Source organism: Scyliorhinus torazame, chromosome 31 (genome assembly GCF_047496885.1).
Source record: "Scyliorhinus torazame isolate Kashiwa2021f chromosome 31, sScyTor2.1, whole genome shotgun sequence".
NCBI lineage: Eukaryota > Metazoa > Chordata > Chondrichthyes > Carcharhiniformes > Scyliorhinidae > Scyliorhinus > Scyliorhinus torazame.
Window position 1 is genome coordinate 31,943,103 of NC_092737.1, and position 21,799 is coordinate 31,964,901.

The 21,799-nt window shown below is 48.0% G+C and overlaps 1 protein-coding gene across 1 annotated transcript in view; it reads left to right on the forward strand.

The window, feature by feature from the left end:
- The window catches only part of neurl4 (neuralized E3 ubiquitin protein ligase 4), a 203,993-nt gene that overhangs the window by 142,395 nt on the left and 39,799 nt on the right, over positions 1 to 21,799 (forward strand). The window contains 3 exon segments of the mRNA XM_072493516.1: positions 4,161 to 4,325; positions 6,945 to 7,103; positions 21,064 to 21,243. Of these exon segments, the coding sequence (XP_072349617.1) occupies positions 4,161 to 4,325; positions 6,945 to 7,103; positions 21,064 to 21,243 (504 nt within the window).

A 21,799-nucleotide genomic window follows, 5' to 3' on the forward strand; every position in this document is an offset into this window, starting at 1 on the left:
TACCTACTACAGACGTTAGGCTCACCGGTCTGTAGTTCCCAGGCTTTTCCCTGCTGCCCTTCTTAAACAAGGGCACAACATTCGCCACTCTCCAATCTTCAGGCACCTCACCTGTGGCTGCCGATGATTCAAATATCTCTGGTAGGGGACCCGCAATTTCCTCCCTAGCCTCCCACAACATCCTGGGATACATTTCATCAGGTCCCGGGGATTTATCTACCTTGATGCGCTTTAAGACTTCCAGCACCTCCTCCACTGTAATATGCACACTTCTCAAGACATCACTATTTATTTCCCTTAGTTTCCTAACATCCATGCCTTTCTCCACCGTGAATACCGATGAGAAATATTCATTCAGGATCTCACCCAACTCTTGTGGCTCTGCACATAGATGCCCTTGTTGATCCTTAAGAGGCCCTACTCTGTCCCTAGTTATTCTTTTCCCCTTTATGTATCTGTAGAATCTCTTTGGATTCTCCCTTGCGTTATTTGCCAAAGCAATTTCATGTCCCCTTTTTGCCCTCCTGATTTCCCTCTTAACTCTATTTCGACAATCTCTATACTCTTCAAGGGATCCACTTGATCGCAGTTGCTTATGTACGTCATATGCCTCCTTCTTCTTTTTGACCAGAGTCTCAATATCTCGAGTCATCCAGGGTTCCCTACTTCTACCAGCCTTGCCCTTCACTCTAAAGGGAATGTGCTTACCCTGCACCCTGGTTAACACATTTTTAAAAGCCCCCCATTTACCAGCCGTCCCTTTGCCTGCCAACAGTCTCCCCCAATCTAACTCTGCAAGTTCCTGTCTGATACCATCAAAATTGGCCTTGCCCCAATTAAGAATTTTAACTCTTGGGCCAGACCTATCATTCTCCATAGCTATCTTAAAACTAATGGAGTTATGGTCACTTGTCCCAAAGTGATCTCTCACTAGCACTTCTGTCGCTTGCCCTTCTTTATTTCCCAAGACGAGGTCAAGTTTTGCCCCCTCTCTGGTCGGTCCATCCACATACTGAATGAGAAATTCCTCCTGAATACACTCAACAAATTTCCCTCCATCCAAGCCCCTAATGCTATGGCTGTCCCAGTCAATGTTGGGAAAGTTAAAGTCCCCTACTACTACCACCCTATTATTCTTGCAGCTATCTGTAATCTCCTTACATATTTCCTCATCAATTTCCCGCTGACTATTTGGGGGCCTGTAGTACAGTCCTACCAAGGTGATCTCTCCCTTCTTATTTTTCAGTTCCACCCATATAGACTCAGTGGGCGAACCCTCGGATATATCCCCTCTAAGTACTGCCGTGATGTTCTCCCTAATCAAAAACGCCACTCCCCCTCCTCTCTTACCTCCTGTTCTATCCTTTCTATAGCATCTGTACCCCGGAACATTGAGCTGCCAGTCCTGCCCCTCCCTTAGCCATGTTTCAGTCATAGCTATAATATCCCAGTCCCATGTGCCCGTCCATGCCCTGAGTTCATCCGCTTTGCCCGTCAGGCCCCTTGCATTGAAATAAATGCAGTTTAATGTAGACCTTCCTTGCTCTCTGCCCTGCTTTCTCTGGTCATGCTTTACACACTCTCCCTTCCTGCCTTTTGTTTCTGTCCCCACTGACTTCCTACATCGGTTCCCATCCCCCTGCCACATTAGTTTAAACCCTCCCCAACTGCACCAGCAAACACACCCCCAAGAACATTGGTTCCGGTCCCACCCAGATGCAGACCGTCCGATTTGTACAGGTCCCACCTCCCCCAGAACCGGTCCCAATGTCCCAGGAATTTGAAACCCTCCCTCTTGCACCATCTCTCAAGCCACGTATTCATCCTCTCTATCCTGTCATTCCTACTCTGACTATCACGTGGCACTGGTAGCAATCCTGAGATTACTACCTTTGAGGTCCTACTTTTTAGTTTAACTCCTAACTCCCTAAATTCAGCTTGTAGGACCTCATCCCGTTTTTTACCTATATCATTGGTGCCTATATGCACCACGACAGCTGGCTGTTCACCCTCCCCCTCCGGAATGCCCTGCAGCCGCTCCGAGACATCCTTGACCCTTGCACCAGGGAGGCAACATACCAACCTGGATTCTTGTTTGCGTCCGCAGAAACGCCTGTCTATTCCCCTTACAATTGAATCCCCTATCACTATAGCTCTGCCACTCTTTTTCCCGCCCTTCTGTGCAGCAGAGCCAGCCACGGTGCCATGAACCTGGCTGCTGCCACCTTCCCCTGGTGAGCCATCTCCCCCAACAGTTTCCAAAACGGTAAATCTGTTTTGGAGGGAGATGACCGCAGGGGATCCCTGCACTGCCTTCCTACTCTTCCTCTGTCTGTTGGTCACCCATTCCCTATCTGCCTCAGTAATTTTAATCTGCGGTGTGACCAACTCACTGAATGTGCTATCCACAACTTCCTCAGCATCGCGGATGCTCCAAAGTGAATCCATCCGCAGCTCCAGAGCCGTCAAGCGGTCTAACAGGAGCTGCAGTTGGACACACTTCTTGCAGAATCTACGTCCCTCTGTAACTTATAACATCCTTCCGCACTGTCCACAACTCCACCGACTTTCGTGTCATCTGCAAGTTTACTCACCCATCCTTCTACGCCCTCCACCAGGTCATTTATAAAAATGACAAACCGCAGTGGCCCCAGAACAGATCCTTGTGGTACACCACTAGTAACTGAACTCCAGTCTGAACACTTCCCATCAACCACCGCCCTTTGTCTTCTTTCAGCTAGCCAATTTCTGATCCAAACTGCTAAATCACCCTCAATCCCCAGCCTCCGTATTTTCTGCAATAGCCTACCGTGGGGAACCTTATCAAACGCTTTACTGAAATCCATATACACCACATCAACTGCTCTACCCTCGTCTACCTGTTTGGTCACCTTCTCAAAGAACTCGATAAGGTTTGTGAGGCACGACCTACCCTTCACAAAACAGTGTTGACTATCTCTAATCAAATTATTCCTTTCCAGATGATTATACATCCTATCTCTTATAAACCTTTCCAAGACTTTGCCCACAACAGAAGTAAGGCTCACTGGTCTATAGTTACCGGGGTTGTCTCTACTCCCCTTCTTGAACAAGGGGACAACATTTGTAGAGGGAGCTTTACTCTGTATCTAACCTCGTGCTGTACCTGTCCAGGGAGTGTTTGATGGGGACAGTGCAGAGGGAGCTTTACTCTGTATCTAACCCTGTGCTGTACCTGTCCTGGGAGTGTTTGATGGGGCAGTGCAGAGGGAGCTTTACTCTGTATCTAACCCTGTGCTGTACCTGTCCTGGGAGTGTTTGATGGGGCAGTGTAGAGGGAGCTTTACTCTGTATCTAACCCTGTGCTGTACCTGTCCTGGGAGTGTTTGATGGGGCAGTGTAGAGGGAGCTTTACTCTGTATCTAACCCCGTGCTGTACCTGTCCTGGGAGTGTTTGACGGGGTCAGTGTAGAGGGAGCTTTACTCTGTATCTAACCCTGTGCTGTACCTGTCCTGGGAGTGTATGATGGGGCAGTGTAGAGGGAGCTTTACTCTGTATCTAACCCCATGCTGTACCTGTCCTGCGAGTGTTTGATGGGGCAGTGCAGAGGGAGCTTTACTCTGTATCTAACCTCGTGCTGTACCTGTCCAGGGAGTGTTTGATGGGGACAGTGCAGAGGGAGCTTTACTCTGTATCTAACCCCGTGCTGTACCTGTCATGGGAGTGTTTGATGGGGACAGTGTGGAGGGAGCTTTACTCTGTATCTAGCCCTGTGCTGTACCTGTCCTGCGAGTGTTTGATGGGGACAGTGTAGAGGGAGCTTTACTCTGTATCTAACCTCGTGCTGTACCTGTCCAGGGAGTGTTTGATGGGGACAGTGCAGAGGGAGCTTTACTCTGTATCTAACCCCGTGCTGTACCTGTCCTGGGAGTGTTTGATGGGGACAGTGAAGAGGGAGCTTTACTCTGTATCTAACGCCGTGCTGTACCTGTCCTGGGAGTGTTTGATGGGGATATCTCCACCTCTCTAGCTGAAGTTGGCACGTAACAATTGAAATAGAGTCAATATGACTGGGGCGGAACTGATGTTCTGGGTTGTGGGGAAAGGGTCCCGGGTGTGGGTGTATTTGAACCTGGAGAGCTTTGTGCCCTTTGTTAAGCAAATGCTCTTTTTCTTTCAGTGTGAGAACGAAGGGTCAGTCTTCAGGGCCACCGTAGAGTTCATGGAGAATCATGGCAGGAACATCCTGTTGTCCAGCAACGGCCATACTGCCAGCCGGGTGGCCAGCTACAACCAAGGTGTGGTGGCATCTGCCCAGCCACTGCCCCGACAACTGCTCTTTCAGGTAACAAGGGTGGCGGAGCCGGGGGTGCGGGGCTGGTGTGAGGAACTTGTTAAATCCTTGTCGGTTGGTGTGTTTTTTTTTTCATTCCTATCCCGCACCACATTACAGCCTTTTGGTTTTGGGCTGAACCCCCCAGTCCCCGCTGCAAGCTGCTGTGTGGACTGCGACTGATCCGGCAGATCCCTTGGATTCAGTATGCTCTGCGGCATACTGCGGCCCGCGATGTTGTTTTGATGGACTCAGCGACCAGCCAATCGCTTCTTCTGGAATTCTGGACCTTTTTGTATTTTCACTGGTGATTGGTCAGAATGTTCTGGAGAACATGGGCAAGCTCTTAAGCTGGTTCCAGCCAGGCCGTTAAAGTCCTGCGGTCAGGCCTGTGATCTCTGTTTGAGAGGGCTGGTGATGTAAAACACTCTTTCTGTAACCTGACAAGTCCCCTCCAGCCGGCCTGTGAATCTTCCGCTTCTGGGTGACAGGCTGTGGAACTGAAACGGACTTAGACCTGTGGCTAAAGACCCCTGCAGACGGTGCGGAAGAAGGGGTTGTTCAAAACCTCAGGTGAAGAATTCTGACAGCTCAAGTGAGGCCGAGTGTCAGACTGGCAGAGGTCCCCCAAAATGCAAGTGACTCTCTGGAGGGGATTCGACCGCTTCCACGTTCTAATTGAAGACAATCTTTCAGAAAGGCAAACCAAACGAGGAGTTCAACACTTTGCGTCCTTGTAAGATTGGACCGCAAAAACCGCCACCTCAGCAGTAGGGATCCTCCAATCTCTCATACCTCTCAATCCCTGTTATTTTTGAACCTTTCCTACCCACCCCTTCGCCCTGTGTGTGTGTGTGTGGGTGGAGGGTGGGACGGGGTTTGGGGAATAGATAGACTCGTAGACCTTTTGTTGCAAAATTACCATTATATGTTCATCTTTTACTCTTGTTGTAAGTAAACCGTTTTTGTAATGTTTCAGTTCTAAATCTGGTGCCTGGAATTAATTGGAGCAGTCAAGGGTTAATCTCAGCGGGGGTGGGGGGGGGGATTGAATTGCTGGTTAATCCACTGATGTTGGGACTGCGTGGTCTGTGGGGCTGTAACTGGCCGTGCACTCGCCCAGGGTGTCATAACAGTGGGGTGGGGGGGGGAGCCCGGTGGGTGGAGTTTCGGACCGGCACCCAGCAGTGCGAGTGGTGAGGGTGCGCCGTCTCTCCACCCGCAGCCTGCTCTGGAGATAAATACAGCGGAAAGGAGGGTAATCTGCCTGTCCTGGCCTACCGCACACAGTTTAGGCCCTCCTCTTCCCCCCCCCCCCCCCCCCCCGCCCCCCAACATTTCGCACAACAGAATCGCCCTGCTCTGTATTATTGTCCACTTCTTCCGAGTTTCTCTCTCGTATCCGTTTCACGCTTCTGCTCCCTATATTTCGAAAAAATAAAATGAAAAACGAAAATAAAAATTTAAATCGCTTATCGTCACAAGTAGGCTTCAAATGAAGTTACTGGGAAAAGCCTCTAGTCACCACATTCCGGCGCCTGTTCGGGGAGGCCGGCACGGGAATTGAACCCACGCTGCTGGCTTTGTTCTGCTTTACAAGCCGTCTGTTTATCCCACTGTGCTAAACCAGCCCCGTTTTACATCTTGCTTTATTCTGTAGATGCGCCCGTCTCCCCGATTCCACCCTGCGGACCTGGCCTGGTCCTGCTTCTGTACAACAGGAGGCTGCGGGTTTATATCCTGCGCCACAGTTGCTGTTGCTCCCAGTGCAGTACAGAACAAAGAACAAAGAAAAGTACAGCACAGGAACAGGCCCTTCGGCCCTCCAAGCCTGCTCCGACCATGCTGCCCGTCTAAACTAAAACCTTCTACACTTCCGGGGTCCGTATCCCTCTATTCCCATCCGATTCATGTGTTTGTCAAGATGCCCCTTAAACGCCCCTATCGTCCCTGCTTCCACCACCAAGCTTGCCCCAGCGCATACTCCATTCCTCCTGCTGTTCGCAATCTAGCCCCGCCGCTCCTTCGATACGGAGAGAGCGCTGCACTGCGGGTGGTACCTTCGAACGGGGACCTCAAACATTCCCTCGGGATGTAAGAGAAGCCGTGAGCACCGCTGAAGGCTGGGCCCAAATTGGCCTTTGCATTTCCTACATCATCGCGGTGACCGCACCTCAGAAGCCAGTCATTGGCTTCGGGATGTCCATGGGCCTGAGAGTTCCCGTCTCGTCCCCAATCCCACCCCTGACCTGATTGACCCATGGACATTCCGGCCCTTGCAGTTTATGCGGTTGCGATTGGCTAACACACATCACATGAGCTCAAGGGCTGTCCAATCAGTGGGATTTATTTTCCTGCCAGGGCAACACCAACATTGTAACACCAGATAGAGACCAACCCCCGGGTCGTCTCTACATTTACGTAAACCCGAATGCCTCAATCCTTGCCTCAGCTCCACCCTAGTAATATCCCTCAATCACGGGCTAGTATTTCCAAGCATTTCGGACAAGGGAGGGCTGAGTTTGAACCACTTTTAAGATGGTTCTCTCACGTCCTGGATTCTGCTCGGCCGGATATACTGGTCAGGGGCGTCGAAAGCCATAATTTCTTTACCGATGTGTTTCTCCTCAGGTTCAGATCGATCGTTTAAACTCTCAGTGGACCTCGTCGCTGTCGCTGGGTGTGATTGGAAATTCTCCCGAACGGTTTAATTTTCCAGGAACCGCCTCGTCAATCAAACGCTCCGCTTGGCTGATCCAGCGAGATTCTGTGTTTCACAATTCGTTAAAGGTGAGAGTTAGCAATTTTCCTGTGGGGTCCTCCCAGGGCGAACTCCTCCCGAAGGCTCGAATTGTTTCTAATGCAATCACACGGCTGATGTGTGTAATATCATCCCTATCCACTTGATAACAGAATCAGAGATGTAGAGAGCGTAATGTTCTTGTCGGATGGCCTGATTTCTATTACAAGAACACTTTTAGCTAAATAACAATATAATCTTGACTATTGTCGCAAGTAGGCTTATATTAACACTGCAATGACGTTACTGTGAAAATCCAAGCTTTAAACGATTTATTAACATTAACTGTGGGTCAACAATATACGAAACAAAAGATGAGTAACAGTATGAACATGCACAAGCAATCTCGCTCTTCCAGCTCCCCAGCCAGTCTGAGGTCACCTGACTCTAACATTCACTTTTATACTAATGAGACTCCTAGTGGTCAGCCGGCGAATGACAACACAACCATGGTGCCACTACATCCCCTTTCCATTGAAGGAATAAATCAATACTTTATTATCAGTAGATTTTACATGTGATACCATTAGCCTGTAAAATGTTTAAAACTGGTTTCACAAATATATATGTGAATGTACACACCAGAACAGCGAGCATAGTCTGTTAAATAGTCCAAATCTACAAATTGAGTCAATCGGTTTTTCCCAGACTCTGGTTGATCTTCCCAAAGTTTGACATTACTGCTCAGATTCAATGTTCTCCATGACATTCTCATGCTCAGGAACTGCTGAACTATCATAGAATTTACAGTGCAGAAGGAGGCCATTCGGCCCATCGAGTCTGCACCGGCTCTTGGAAAGAGCACCCTACCCAAGGTCAACACCCCCACCCTATCCCCATAACCCAGTAACCCCACCCAACCCTAAGGGCAATTTTGGACACTAAAGGGCAATTTATCATGGCCAATCCACCTAACCTGCACATCTTTGGACTGTGGGAGGAAACCGGAGCACCCGGAGGAAACCCACGCACACACGGGGAGAACGTGCAGACTCCGCACAGACAGTGACCCAAGCCGGAATCGAACCTGGGACCCTGGAGCTGTGAAGCAACAGTGCTAACCACAATGCTATATGACACTGCAGCTGACGTTGATTCTGATGTAGATTCGTCACCCATCGCGTTGTTGTGAAAGTCTTCTCTGGTCTTCAAGAGTGCGTGACGAATTCTTCTTAAAACCAACCCTCCCTCTGTCTGTACGTTGTAGGAACGAGGTGCTACTTCTTCCAAGTACATTGGCTTTTCTCCACCAATTGCCTGAGTCTTTCTACTCTCCCCATGTCCTCGCTACCCGGAGGTGGTAAAGTTCTTAACACTCTCATATTTTGGTTTGCTTCAATGTTTTGCATTTCCTGCAGTACCCCTGCATTCTCCTCCTCCTTTGCCAAGTATGGGAGTACGGTGCGCAACCTTCTATCCACGAGTAACACAGCTGGCCATCTACCGTGCGAGAGTGGCGACTCTCTGTAACTCAACCGTGCGAGGTATGGATCAGGTTGGCTGCCCATTGCTTTTCCCAACAATTGCTCAACAGTGTCCAGACCTTTTTGCCGCTTTTCCATTGGCTCGAGGGGACAACGGACTCGACGTGGCGTGATTGAAATAATACATGACTGCGAAGTATTGCCACACTCGGTAAAACAAGGACCGTTGTCACTGACGACCACTTGAGGAATTCTGTGTCTCACAAAAATTGACTTGGTATGCAGTGTTACACTGCTTGCTGTTATGCTTGACAGTAGAGCCATTTTGGAACAGTTTGAAATATCGTCGAGAATTATTAAATAATCTTCCCTCATCGGTGAAAGAGCTACTTTCTATATTGTGGGTAAATCAGACATTTGCATAGGTTCTCTTTGCTTGAAACGTTGTGTCTGGCATGTGTCCCAACAACTGGCCAGCCTGTCGATATCCTGGTTTATACCTGGCCTGTAAACAGAGTCACGAGCTCTCCGTTTACACTTCTCAAACCTGAGATGTCCTTCATGTATCCTCTTTCGTACATCCTTGTGAAGAGATTGAGGTATAACAAATGAAGTATCACTCCATCAATGATACTGAGTTCAGATCTTATATTGTAGAACTCCGTACACTCACCTCTGGGCCAGTGTGAGCTGATATTCCTCATCACCTCTTGAAGAGTTTGATCCTTCCTGGTCTCTTCTTGGATCTCGCATAATTTTGTATCTGATAGTGTGGAAATAAGATTGACACGCAGATCTACGTCTTCAGCAATTTCACGACTAATATGTTAATATTCTCCCGGGAATATTTTGTTCTCGATAATGCATCTGCTAAGAACAAATATTTGCCTGCCGTGTAGATGAGATTGAAGTCGGAGCGTTGTCACTTCATCATCAACCTCTGAATGCGCGGAGACATCTGGTTGAGATTTCCTTTGATGATGTTAACCAAAGGACGATGATCTGTCTCAGCTGTGAAAGTTGGAAGACCCGGCACAGCCGTGGAATTTTTCCAGGCCAACAACTAAACCCAGGTATTCTTTTTTGATTTGAGCATACCTCTGATCTGTTGTCGTCTTGGGGCATGATGCATACGTGACTGGTTTCCAATCGTCATGCTCGAGCTGCAGAAGAACTGCTCCTAGACCATCTTTGGACGCGTCCGTTGACACTTTAATCTGCTTAGATGGGTCAAAAAATGTGAGAACGGGCGTGGTGGTCAGTGAGGTCTGGAGCTTCTTCCACTCTTGCCCGTGTTGCTCAGTCACAGTGAAATCCGTTGTCTTGTGCAGGAGATCACGCGGATGTGTTTTTGCCGACAAGTTTGGAATGAATTTCCCGAGAAAATTGATCATACCTATCACTCTTAAGATGGCTTTCTCGTCGTGTGGTTTTGGCATGTTGAGAATTGCTTGGATTTTTGTCCTTGTCGGGTTCAGTGCCGTGCGATGAGAGCTCGTCACCTGGGAATGCCACCTCCGTTACTCCAAATTGGCACTTTTGCTTGTTGAGCTTCAGCCCATTTCTCCTGACGCTCGTTAGAAGTTTAAGCAACCTCGTATTGTGCTCTTCTAAGGTTGAGTCCAAAACGATGATGTCACCCATGTACACACGTACACCTTCGATGACTTCGGCGAAAACACGGCAAAAAATTTCCGATGCCAAAATTATGCCAAACGGATTTCTCGGAAAGCAGTACCATCCAAATGGCGTATTAAAATTGCAGTACTTTGTCCTCTAGCTATAGTTGCCAGAAACGTTGAGATACGCCATGTTTCGTAAAGAATTGTGCACCAGCCGTCTCGGATGTGAGTTCCTCACGCTTTGGTATTTGGTAGTGTTCTCTTTTGATATTCTCGTCAAGATCTTTAGGATCCATGCATATGGGAACGTCGCCATTCTTGTTCTTTACTCAAACCAGGGAGATTATCCAGTCAGTAGGTTTCATAGATTTCATAGAATTTACAGTGCAGTAGGAGGCCATTCGGCCCATCGAGTCTGCACCGGCTCTTGGAAAGAGCACCCTATCCGAAGTCCACACCTCTACCCTATCCCCATAACCCAGTAACCCCACCCAACACTACTGGCAATTTTGGAGACTAAGGGCAATTTATCATGGCCAATCCACCTAACCTGCACATCTTTGGACTGTGGGAGGAAACCGGAGCACCCGGAGGAAACCCACGCACACACGGGGAGGATGTGCAGACTCCGCACAGACAGTGACCCAAGCCGGAATCGAACCTGGGACCCTGGAGCTGTGAAGCAATTGTGCTAACCACAATGCTACCGTGCTGCCCATAGGTTCTTCTATGTTTCTGATTACTTTTAATTTTGTAAGTCAGTCTGGCTTCTTTTTGAGGTGATCCCGAAGAGGTGCAGGCACTCTTCTTGATGCCTGTATCACAGCTTTTGAGTTGTATCTTGTAGGTGAATGGTAGTGTACCAAAACCTGTGAGCACATCACTGAATTTGCTGCTGATGTTCTCTGAATAGTCGGAGTGTTGATCCAATCCTTTGTGGATGCGATATACCAACTGCACTAGACCCAGTAACCCCACCTAACCTTTTTGGACGCCAAGGAGCAATTTAGCGCGGCCAATCCACCTAACCTGCACACCTTTGGACTGTGGGAGGAAACCGGAGCACCCGGAGGAAACCCACGCAGACACGGGGAGAACGTGCAGACTCCGCACAGACAGTGACCCAAGCTGGAATCGAACCCGGGCCCCTGGCGCTGTGAAGCAACAGTGCTAACCACTGTGCTACCGTGCCTTTATTAGCTGAAGCAGGGAGGTTTTGCTGGAACTGTATAAAACGTTGGTTAGGCCACAGCGAGAGTATTGTGAGCAGTTCTGGAATCCACATTACAGGAGGGGTGTGATAGCCACTGGAAAGGCTGCAGAGGAGATTGACCAGGATGTTGCCTGGGCTGGAGAGTGTTAGTTATGAAGAGAGATTGGATAGACTGGGGTTGTTGTCCTTGGAGCAGAGGAGACTGAGGGGGGGCGTGATGGAGATGTATAAAATTATGAGGGGCACAGAGAGAGTCGACAGGAAGAAACTTTTCCCCTTGGTGGAGGGCTCAGTGACCAGGGGGCAGAGATTTAAGGTGAGGGGCGGGAGGTTTACATAGAATTTACAGTGCAGAAGGAGGCCATTCGGCCCATCGAGTCTGCACCGGCTCTTGGAAAGAGCACCCTACCCAAGGTCAACACCTCCACCCTATCCCCATAACCCAGTAACCCCACCCAACACTAAGGGCAATTTTGGACACTAAGGGCAATTTATCGTGGCCAATCCACCTAACCTGCACATCTTTGGACTGTGGGAGGAAACCGGAGCACCCGGAGGAAACCCACGCAGACACGGGGAGGACGTGCAGACTCCGCACAGACAGTGACCCAAGCCGGAATCGAACCCGGGACCCTGGAGCTGTGAAGCAATTGTGCTAACCACCATGCTACTGTGCTGCCCTTAGAGGGGATGTGAGGAAAAACCTTTTCCCCCAGAGGGGGGGGGGGGGGGTGGGGAGAGAGGGGGAGGTCTGGAACTCGCTGCCTGAAAGGGGGGTGGAGGCAGAGACCCTCAGAACATTTCGGAAGGATTTAGATGTGAGCTTGCGATCCCAGGGCAGACACGGCTCTGGGACAAGTGCTGGAAAATGGGATTAGAATAGTTAGGTGGTTGTTTCTGACCAGCACAGACTCGATGGGCCGAAAGGGCCTTTTCTATGCTGTCGACCTCGATGACTCGACCTCACATCCTGAAGTATGATTTGTTCAGGGGTGTCGGTCTGTGATATGCAAGCACATCGTTTGCACCGACTGATTTACTGATCTGCTTCATGAGCCAGACATTCGCTGCGTGTTTGAAACCGCATCAACTAGCGTATATTTCCTGACAATGAGCCGGAAACTTTACTTTGCTTTTAGCTCTAAAGCTGCCCAGGCCAATTGTGGGCCTTTGTTACTGCAGCTTCTACACAGATAGAACATCGAACAGTCGAGCACAGTATAGGCCCTTCAGCCCACGATGTTGTGCCGACCATTTATCCTAATCTAAGGTCAACCTAACCTACACCCTTCAATTTACTGCTGTCCATGTGCCTGTCCAAGAGTCGCTTAAATGTCCCGAATGACTCTGACTTCACCACCCCCGCTGGCAGTGCGTTCCACACACCCACCACTCTCTGTGTAAAGAACCTCTGACATCTCCCCGATACCTTCCTCCAATCACCTTAAAATTATGTCCCCTTCGTGACAGCCATTTCCGCCCTGGGGAAAAGTCTCTGGCTATCCACTCTATCCATGCCTCTCATCACCTTGTACACCTCTATCAAGTCACCTCTCTGCCTTCTTCACTCCAGTGAGAAAAGCCCTAGCTCCCTCAATCTTTCTTCATAAGACATGCCCTCCAGTCCAGGCAGCATCCTGGTAAATCTCCTCTGCACCCTCTCCAAATCATCCACATCCTTAGAATCATAGAATCATAGAAGTTTACAGCATGGAAACAGGCCCTTCGGCCCAACCAGTCCATGCCGCCCAGTTTTTACCATTAAGCTAGTCCCAGTTGCCCTCACTTGGCCGATAACCCTCTATACCCATCTTACCCATGTAACTATCTAAATGTTTTTTAAAAGACACAATTGTACCCGCCTCTACTACTACCTCTGGCAGCCCATTCCAGACACTCACTACCCTCTGAGTGAAGAAATTGCCCCTCTGGGCCCTTCTGAATCTCTCCCCCCTCACCTTAAACCTATGCCCTCTAGTTTTAGACTCCCCTACCTTTGGGAAAAGATGTTGACTATCTACCTTATCTATGCCCCTCATTATTTTATAGACCTCTATAAGATCACCCCTAAGCCTCCTACGCTCCAAGGGAAAAAGTCCCAGTCTATCCAGCCTCTCCTTATAACTCAAACCATCAAGTCCCGGCAACATTCTAGTAAATCTTTTCTGCACCCTTTCCAGTTTAATAATATCCTTTCTATAATAGGGTGACCAGAACTGCACACAGTATTCCAAGTGTGGCCGTACCAATGTCTTGTACAACTTCAACAAGACGTCCCAACTCCTGTATTCAATGTTCTGACCAATGAAACCAAGCATGCCGAATGCCTTCTTCACCACCCTGTCCACCTGCGACTCCACCTTCAAGGAGCTATGAACCTGTACTCCTAGATCTCTTTGTTCTATAACTCTCCCCAACGCCATACCATTAACTGAGTAGGTCCTGGCCTGATTCGATCTGCCAAAATGCATCACCTCACATTTATCTAAATTAAACTCCATCTGCCATTCGTCGGCCCACTGACCTAATTGATCAAGATCCCGTTGCAATCCTAGATAACCTTCTTCGCTATCCACTGTGCCACCAATCTTGGTGTCATCTGCAAACTTACTAACCATGCCTCCTAAATTCTCATCCAAATCATTAATATAAATCACAAATAACAGTGGACCCAGCACCGATCCCTGAGGCACACCACTGGTCACAGGCCTCCAGTTTGACAAACAACCCTCTACAACCACCCTCTGTCTTCTGTCGTCCAGCCAATTTTGAATCCAATTGGCAACCTCACCCTGGATCCCGTGAGCTTTAACCTTCTGCAACAACCTACCATGCGGTACCTTGTCAAAGGCTTTGCTAAAGTCCATGTAGACAATGTCTACTGCACTGCCCTCATCTACCTTCTTGGTCACCCCCTCAAAAAACTCAATCAAATTTGTGAGACATGATTTTCCACGCGCAAAGCCATGCTGACTGCCCCGAATCAGTCCTTGCCTCTCTAAATGCTTGTAGATCCTGTCTCTCAGAATACCTTCTAGCAACTTACCTACTACAGACGTTAGGCTCACCGGTCTGTAGTTCCCAGGCTCTTCCCTGCTGCCCTTCTTAAACAAGGGCACAACATTCGCCACTCTCCAATCTTCAGGCACCTCCCCTGTGGCTGCCGATGATTCAAATATCTCTGTTAGGGGACCCGCAATTTCCTCCCTAGCCTCCCACAACATCCTGGGATACATTTCATCAGGTCCCGGGGATTTATCTACCTTGATGCGCTTTAAGACTTCCAGCACCTCCTCCTCTGTAATATGCACACTTCTCAAGACATCACTATTTATTTCCCTTAGTTTCCTAACATCCATGCCTTTCTCCACCGTGAATACCGATGAGAAATATTCATTCAGGATCTCACCCAACTCTTGTGGCTCTGCACATAGATGCCCTTGTTGATCCTTAAGAGGCCCTACTCTGTCCCTAGTTACTCTTTTCCCCTTTATGTATCTGTAGAATCTCTTTGGATTCTCCCTTGCATTATTTGCCAAAGCAATTTCATGTCCCCTTTTTGCCCTCCTGATTTCCCTCTTAACTCTATTTCGACAATCTCTACACTCTTCAAGGGATCCACTTGATCCCAGTTGCTTATGTACGTCATATGCCTCCTTCTTCTTTTTGACCAGAGTCTCAATATCTCGAGTCATCCAGGGTTCCCTACTTCTACCAGCCTTGCCCTTCACTCTAAAGGGAATGTGCTTACCCTGCACCCTGGTTAACACATTTTTAAAAGCCTTCCTATAATGAGGCGACCAGAACTGGTCACAATATTCCAAGTGTGGTCTAACTAGAGTTTTATAAAGCTGCAGCAAAACCTCGCGGCTCTTAAACTCAATCCCTTTGTTAATGAAAGCCAACACACCATACGCCTTCTTAACAACCCTATCAACCTGGGTGGCAACTTTGAGGGATCTGTGTACGTGGACCCCAAGATCCCTCTCTTCCTCCACACTTCCAAGAATCCTGCCTTTTACCCTGGATTCAACATTCAAATTCGACCGTCCAAAATGAATCACTTCAATTTTATGTAGGTTGAACTCCATCTGCCACTTCTCAGCCCAGCTCTGCATCCTGTCAATGTCCTGTTGTAACCTGCAACAACCCTCAACACTATCGACAACTCCACCAACCTTCGTGTCTTCGGCAAACTTACTAACCCACCCTTCCACTTCCTCATCCAAGGCATTTATAAAAACCACAAAGAGCAGAGGTCCCAGAACAGATCCTTGCGGGACACCACTGGTCACCAACCTCCAGGCGGAATACTTTCCATCCACTACCACTCGCTGTCGTCTTTCGGCCAGCCAATTCTGTATCCAGACAGCCAAATTTCCCTGTATCCCATACCCCCTAACTTTCTGAATGAGCCTACCATGGGGAACCTTATCAAATGCCTTACTGAAATCCATATACACCACATCCACTGCCCGACCTTCATCAATGTGTCTCGTCACATCCTCAAAGAATTCAATGAGGTTTGTGAGGCAGGACCTGCCCCTCACAAAGACACGCTGACTATCTTTAATCAAACTATGTTTTTCTAAATAATCATAAATCCTATCTCAGAATCCTTTCCAATATTCTGCTCACCACAGACGTAAGACTGATGGGTCTGTAATTCCCAGGGATATCCCTATTCCCTTTCTTGAACAGGGGAACAACATTCACCTCCCTCCAATCATCCGGTACTACTGCAGTGGAGAGTGAGGACGCAAAGATCATCGCCAACGGCGCAACAATCTCCTCCCTCGCTTCCCATAGGAACCTTGGGTACATCCCGTCAGGCCCAGGGAACTTATCTATCCTGATGCTTTTCAAAATTTCAAGCACATCCTCCTTCTTAATATCAACCTGATCGAGTCTATTAACCTGGTTCACACTGTTCTCATGGGCAACAAGGTCCCTCTCTCTAGTGAATACTGAAGCAAAATATTCATTTAGGGCCTCCCCCATCGCCTCAGAGTCTAGGCACAAGTTCCCTCCACTATCCCTGATCGGCCCTACTCTCACTCTGATCATCCTCTTATTTATCACAAGTGTAGCACGCCTTGGGGTTTTCCCTAATCCTTCCCGCCAGGGCTTTTTCATGCCCCCTTCTAACTCCCCGAAGTCCTTCCTGGCTAGCTTGTAACCCTCTAGAGCCGAGTCAGATCCTTCCTTCCTCAATCTTACGTAAGCTTCCTTCTTCCTCTTGACTAGAAGCTCCACTTCTCTTGTCATCCGAGGCTCCTTCACCCTCCCATTCCTTCCTCATCTCAGTGGGACAAAACTATCCAGCGCTCGCAGCAAGTGCTCCTTAAACAACCCCCACATTACTGTTGTGCATTTCCCCAAGAACAATTGTTCCCACTTTATGCTCCTCAGCTCCTGTCTAATGGCAGTATAATCCCCCTCCCCCAATTAAATACCTTCCCATACTGTCTGTTCCTATCCCTCTCCATGACTATGGTAAAGGTCAAGGAGTTGTGGTCATTGTCACTGAAATCTTCCACCGAGACATCTGACACCTGGCCTGGTTCGTTGCCGAGCAACAAGTCCAATATGGCCTCCCCCCGAGTCGGCCTATCTACATATTAAGTCAGGGATCCTGGTGTTGGATGGCGTGTCGGGCCTGTGAACTCAACAGTGAGCTGGACTATGTTCTCCCCACCCAGTTTATTCTTCTTCAAACCACAGGTGTGCAAATCAGTGAATCATGGTGACGCAGGTTAATGGCGGCATTCAGAAATAACAGCAAACAAAGCGCGGAGACTCCTTTCCAGAGGCATCAGTTGAGATGACAGAAGTTAGGTGGAGGAGTCCAAGACTGGGAGGTAGAAATGAGGCCGAGTCATTCGTTCAATGAGCAGGGAATTATACGCCATGAGGTTGTTGTGATCGGAAGCCTGATCGAACCATGGAAGCAGATCCTCTAGGAATATGCCAAGTCGGAAGTGGAGACATACTGGAGAGAGAGAGTGCGTCGGAGACTGGGGAGTTCTCAGGGTGGCACAGCGGTTAGCTCTTAATCTCACAGCTCCAGGGGCCCGGGTGCCATTCCGGCCTCGGGTCACTGTCTGTGCGGAGTCATAGAACATAGAACATAGAGCACAGAACAAGCCCTTCGGCCCACGATGTTGTGCCGAACCTTTGTCCTAGATTATCATTGAATTTACAGTGCAGAAGGAGGCCATTCGGCCCATTGAGTCTACACCGGCTCTTGGAAAGAGCACCCTATCCAAAGTCAACACCTCCACCCAACACTAAGGGTAATTTTGGACACTAAGGGCAATTTATCATGGCCAATCCACCTAACCTGCACATCTTTGGACTGTGGGAGGAAACCGGAGCACTCGGAGGAAACCCACGCAGACACGGGGAGGATGTGCAGACTCCGCACAGACAGTGACCCAAGCCGGAATCGAACCTGGGACCTTGGAGCTGTGAAGCAATTGTGCTGTCCACAATGCTACCGTGCTGTCCTTAAGAACAAATAAATCTACACTATATCATTTTACCGTAATCCATGTACCTATCCAACAGCTGCTTGAAGGTCCCTAATGTTTCCGACTCAACTACTTCCACAGGCAGTGCATTCCATGCCCCCACTACTCTCTGGGTAAAGAACCTACCTCTGATATCCCTCCTATATCTTCCACCTTTCACCTTAAATTTATGTCCCCTTGTCTGCACGTTCTCCCCCGTGTCTGCGTGGGTTTCCTCCCACAAGATGTGCAGGTTAGGTGGATTGGCCGTGATAACTTGCCCCTGAGGGTGAGGTTGCAGAAACAAAGCGGGGAATTGGGCCGAGGTGGGCTGTGTAGTGATATGCATCACTGTATATACACAAGGCGTTAATGTAAATACACTACAACTAAGTAACCACTAGAAGGGAGCGCCAGAGATGTATGTATACATAGACAAACAGGAAGTCAGCCTCTCTCTCTTCACAGGAACGGCAGCTGGTGAGCAGGACACAGACAGGCAGCTCAGATGTAACATAGTGTAAGCGCTGGAGAGAGAACAAACTCATGCAAATAAAGCATCTACTTCACCTGTAAGACTGTGAGCTTTATTCAGACACAAGGAATAATATATGGTACCAGGAAACTTCAGAACGCTTACTAGAAGGTTACACAAGATCGAAAACAGAAGAAAACTCGTACGTGGGGAGACTTCGCTTAGTCGATGAAACTCGTTGGAACTCCACCGCAGCTTAAAACAACTGGTAATTTAAATCATAGATGGAAAACTTTTAAACAAACGTTCGAACTGTATATCGCAGATCATGAGTTGAGCACGGCCTCAGAAGAAATGAAAATAACACTTCTACTAGCAGGACATGAAGCTAGAGAAATCTATAACTGCTTTCATTACTTGAAAGGTGAAGTCAACACCAAATTAGAAGTAATACTTAAAATATTTGAAGATCACTGTAACACCAGTAACAATGCTGCTTTAAGACATTCAATGCTCGGAGACCAAATTGCACAAGGAATCAGTGATGCGAAACTCAAACAATCATTATCAGAACAAAAAGGTTTAATGCTGGAAATCTCGATTGACAAGTGCAGATTGCAAGAAAAAAATAAGTTTTTAACAAGGAAAAACGGCGAAAAAGTTCTTCTCCACGGGTCCGAAGAAGTTACCACTCATGGTAGATGAATCACGATGAAATGGCAGATCGTCGATACATTGGGTGACAGCAAGCTGTCAAATACCCAAGAAAACGAAGCCACACAGCAAGTACTGAACGACTCCGTTGAGAGCGCACAGATCGACTCCACAAAGAGACCACGGCACGACTCCACGCAGAGAGCGATGAAAGACACCACCCAGAGAGCGACACAAGCCTCCACAGAGAGCTCGTTGACAAACCCCAAAATGGAAGCAACTAAAGACTCCCGAGCGAAGTCCCTGCACGAACAAGACCATGAAGGTCTATCAAACTTATCTGAGCAACCAGAAACAGACTAGGAAAGTCTACCAAGCTCACATAATCAACAAGAAGACAATGTAAGTCTACCCGCTGTATGTGAGACAAGTGACGAAGAAATCACAATTCCCATACAAGATGTGCAAGATCACAGTGAGACTGACAGATCTCAGCTCGTCTGTACAAAAGCACTTGACAATCAAACCACAACCACTCTTGAGTCCAGTGAGACCGCATCAATTGAAACCTCATCTACTCCAAACTACCCACAAGAAAATGCAATCTTGACGATTTTGACTCCAGAAGGGGAGCACCAAGGAAGCAAAGAAGAGGAATCAAATCCACCACAAATGACTGATGTCACCAACATCAATGCAACATCAGATCATTCTCCCAATCCTCAAGAAGAAACGCTCCATGAAACATCAGATACCTCAAAGGACACTGACACCAATAAATTTGAGAATGACTCAAATTATCCACACGGAACAGTCATTGAGAGCAACAAGAACAAAAAGCACAACAGAAAAAAGGACAAGAACAACAACAACAAGAAACATATCAGACAAAAACAGAAACAACAAGCACAATAAAAACAATAACAAGTACGACAACAAAAACAACAAAGACAGAAACAACAACAATGAAACAACGACCTGTACAACACTGCACGTGAAGGACAATGCAACAGCACACTCCAAAACAATGACAAGACTACAAGCACACCGTGGCATGACAACAAATCTCACGAGTTCACATTTGCTCCGGAATAAACAAGCACACCAGCTTTCAAGGCAGATGACACACTAAATCGATACCACAAGCACAGAACAAAGTCCACGTCAGTCAACATCAGTGGTTCGACCATTCGAACACCTTGTGATGATTTGTTGCTAACTTAAAAACAAGAACACTGATGATATTCACAAAGAAGTTACAATATCAACATCACCACGTCAACAACAGAAGAAAAAAACTCAACCACACAAATTCATGAAGTTTGGACTCATAATTTTTTAAAATTAAGATTGGACACATAAATATTAATTGGCTTTGTATAATCATCAATATCATCACAACTTGTACATATCATCATTTATCTACATGTTTTGTATAATTTTCTTCAAAGTACAGAAAATATGTAAAAAGAAAAAGGGGGGGGATGTAGCGATATGCATCACTGTATATACACAAGGGGTTAATGTAAATACACTACAACTAAGTAACCACTAGAAGGGAGCACCAGAGATGTATGTATACATAGACAAACAGGAAGTCAGGGCACTCTTCACAGGAACAGCAGCTGGTGAGCAGGACACAGACAGGCAGCTCAGATGTAACATAGTGTAAGCGCTGGAGAGAGAACAAACTCATAGACATAAAGCATCTACTTCAACTGTAAGACTACAAGCTTCATTCAGATACAAGGAATAATACAGGGTGCTCTTGCAATGGGTCGGTGCAGCCTCGACGGGCTGTGGGAGTTTGACGATTCTGTCCGCACGCTGTCTCAGGCCTGATGGGCTGAATGGCACGCTGTGAATTCTGTCTTCCCAGCTCATCAATTAGAATTGAGCCAGACACCCTGTCCCGTGTGTGTTGGCACCAAGGGCAGTGATGGCGATAGGGAGTGACTGCTCAGTGCTCAATACAATCCGTTAAATCAAGAGCGTCCTAGAATTGGGCCGCCACGTTCATTCCTCTTCCGTTTTTTTGTTGTGTGTTTAGATATGTGACAATTATGGTCCCAACCTGGACACCTGCCCAGAGGGAACTGTCCTCGGACTCCTGGTGGACAACACCCACGGCCTGCACCTGTTTGTGAATGGAATGGACCAAGGTGTGGCTGCCCAAGACATTCCCAACCCGTGTTACGTCGTCATTGACCTTTACGGTCAATGTGAACAGGTGAGTGACTCCTCTGGAGCGAAGGGGATGGGGGCGCAGCTGGGGACCTTCAGTGGACGCATTGGACCAGCTCCACCCCAATCACTCTGATGCCTAAAAGCTCCTGTTGTATACAATCTCTGAGCTCCCAGAACAAAGCAAATTACAGCACAGGAACAGGCCCTTCGGCCCTTCCAAGCCCGTGCCGACCATGCTGTCCAACTAAACTACAATCTTCTACACTTCCGGGGTCCATATCCCTCTATTCCCATCCTGTTCATGTATTTGTCAAGATGCCCCTTAAATGTCACTATCGTCCCTGCTTCCACCACCTCCTCCGGTAGCGAGTTCCAGGCACCCACTACCCTCTGCGTAAAAAACGTGCCTCGTACATGTCCTCTAAACCTTGCCCCTCGCACCTTAAACCTATGCCCCCTAGTAATTGACCCTTCTACCCCGGGAAAAAGCCTCTGACTATCCACTCTGTCTATGCCCCTCATAATTTTGTAGACCTCTATCAGGTCTCCCCTCAACTTCCTCACTCACTCTGTCTGTGTCTCACTCGCTCAATCTGTGT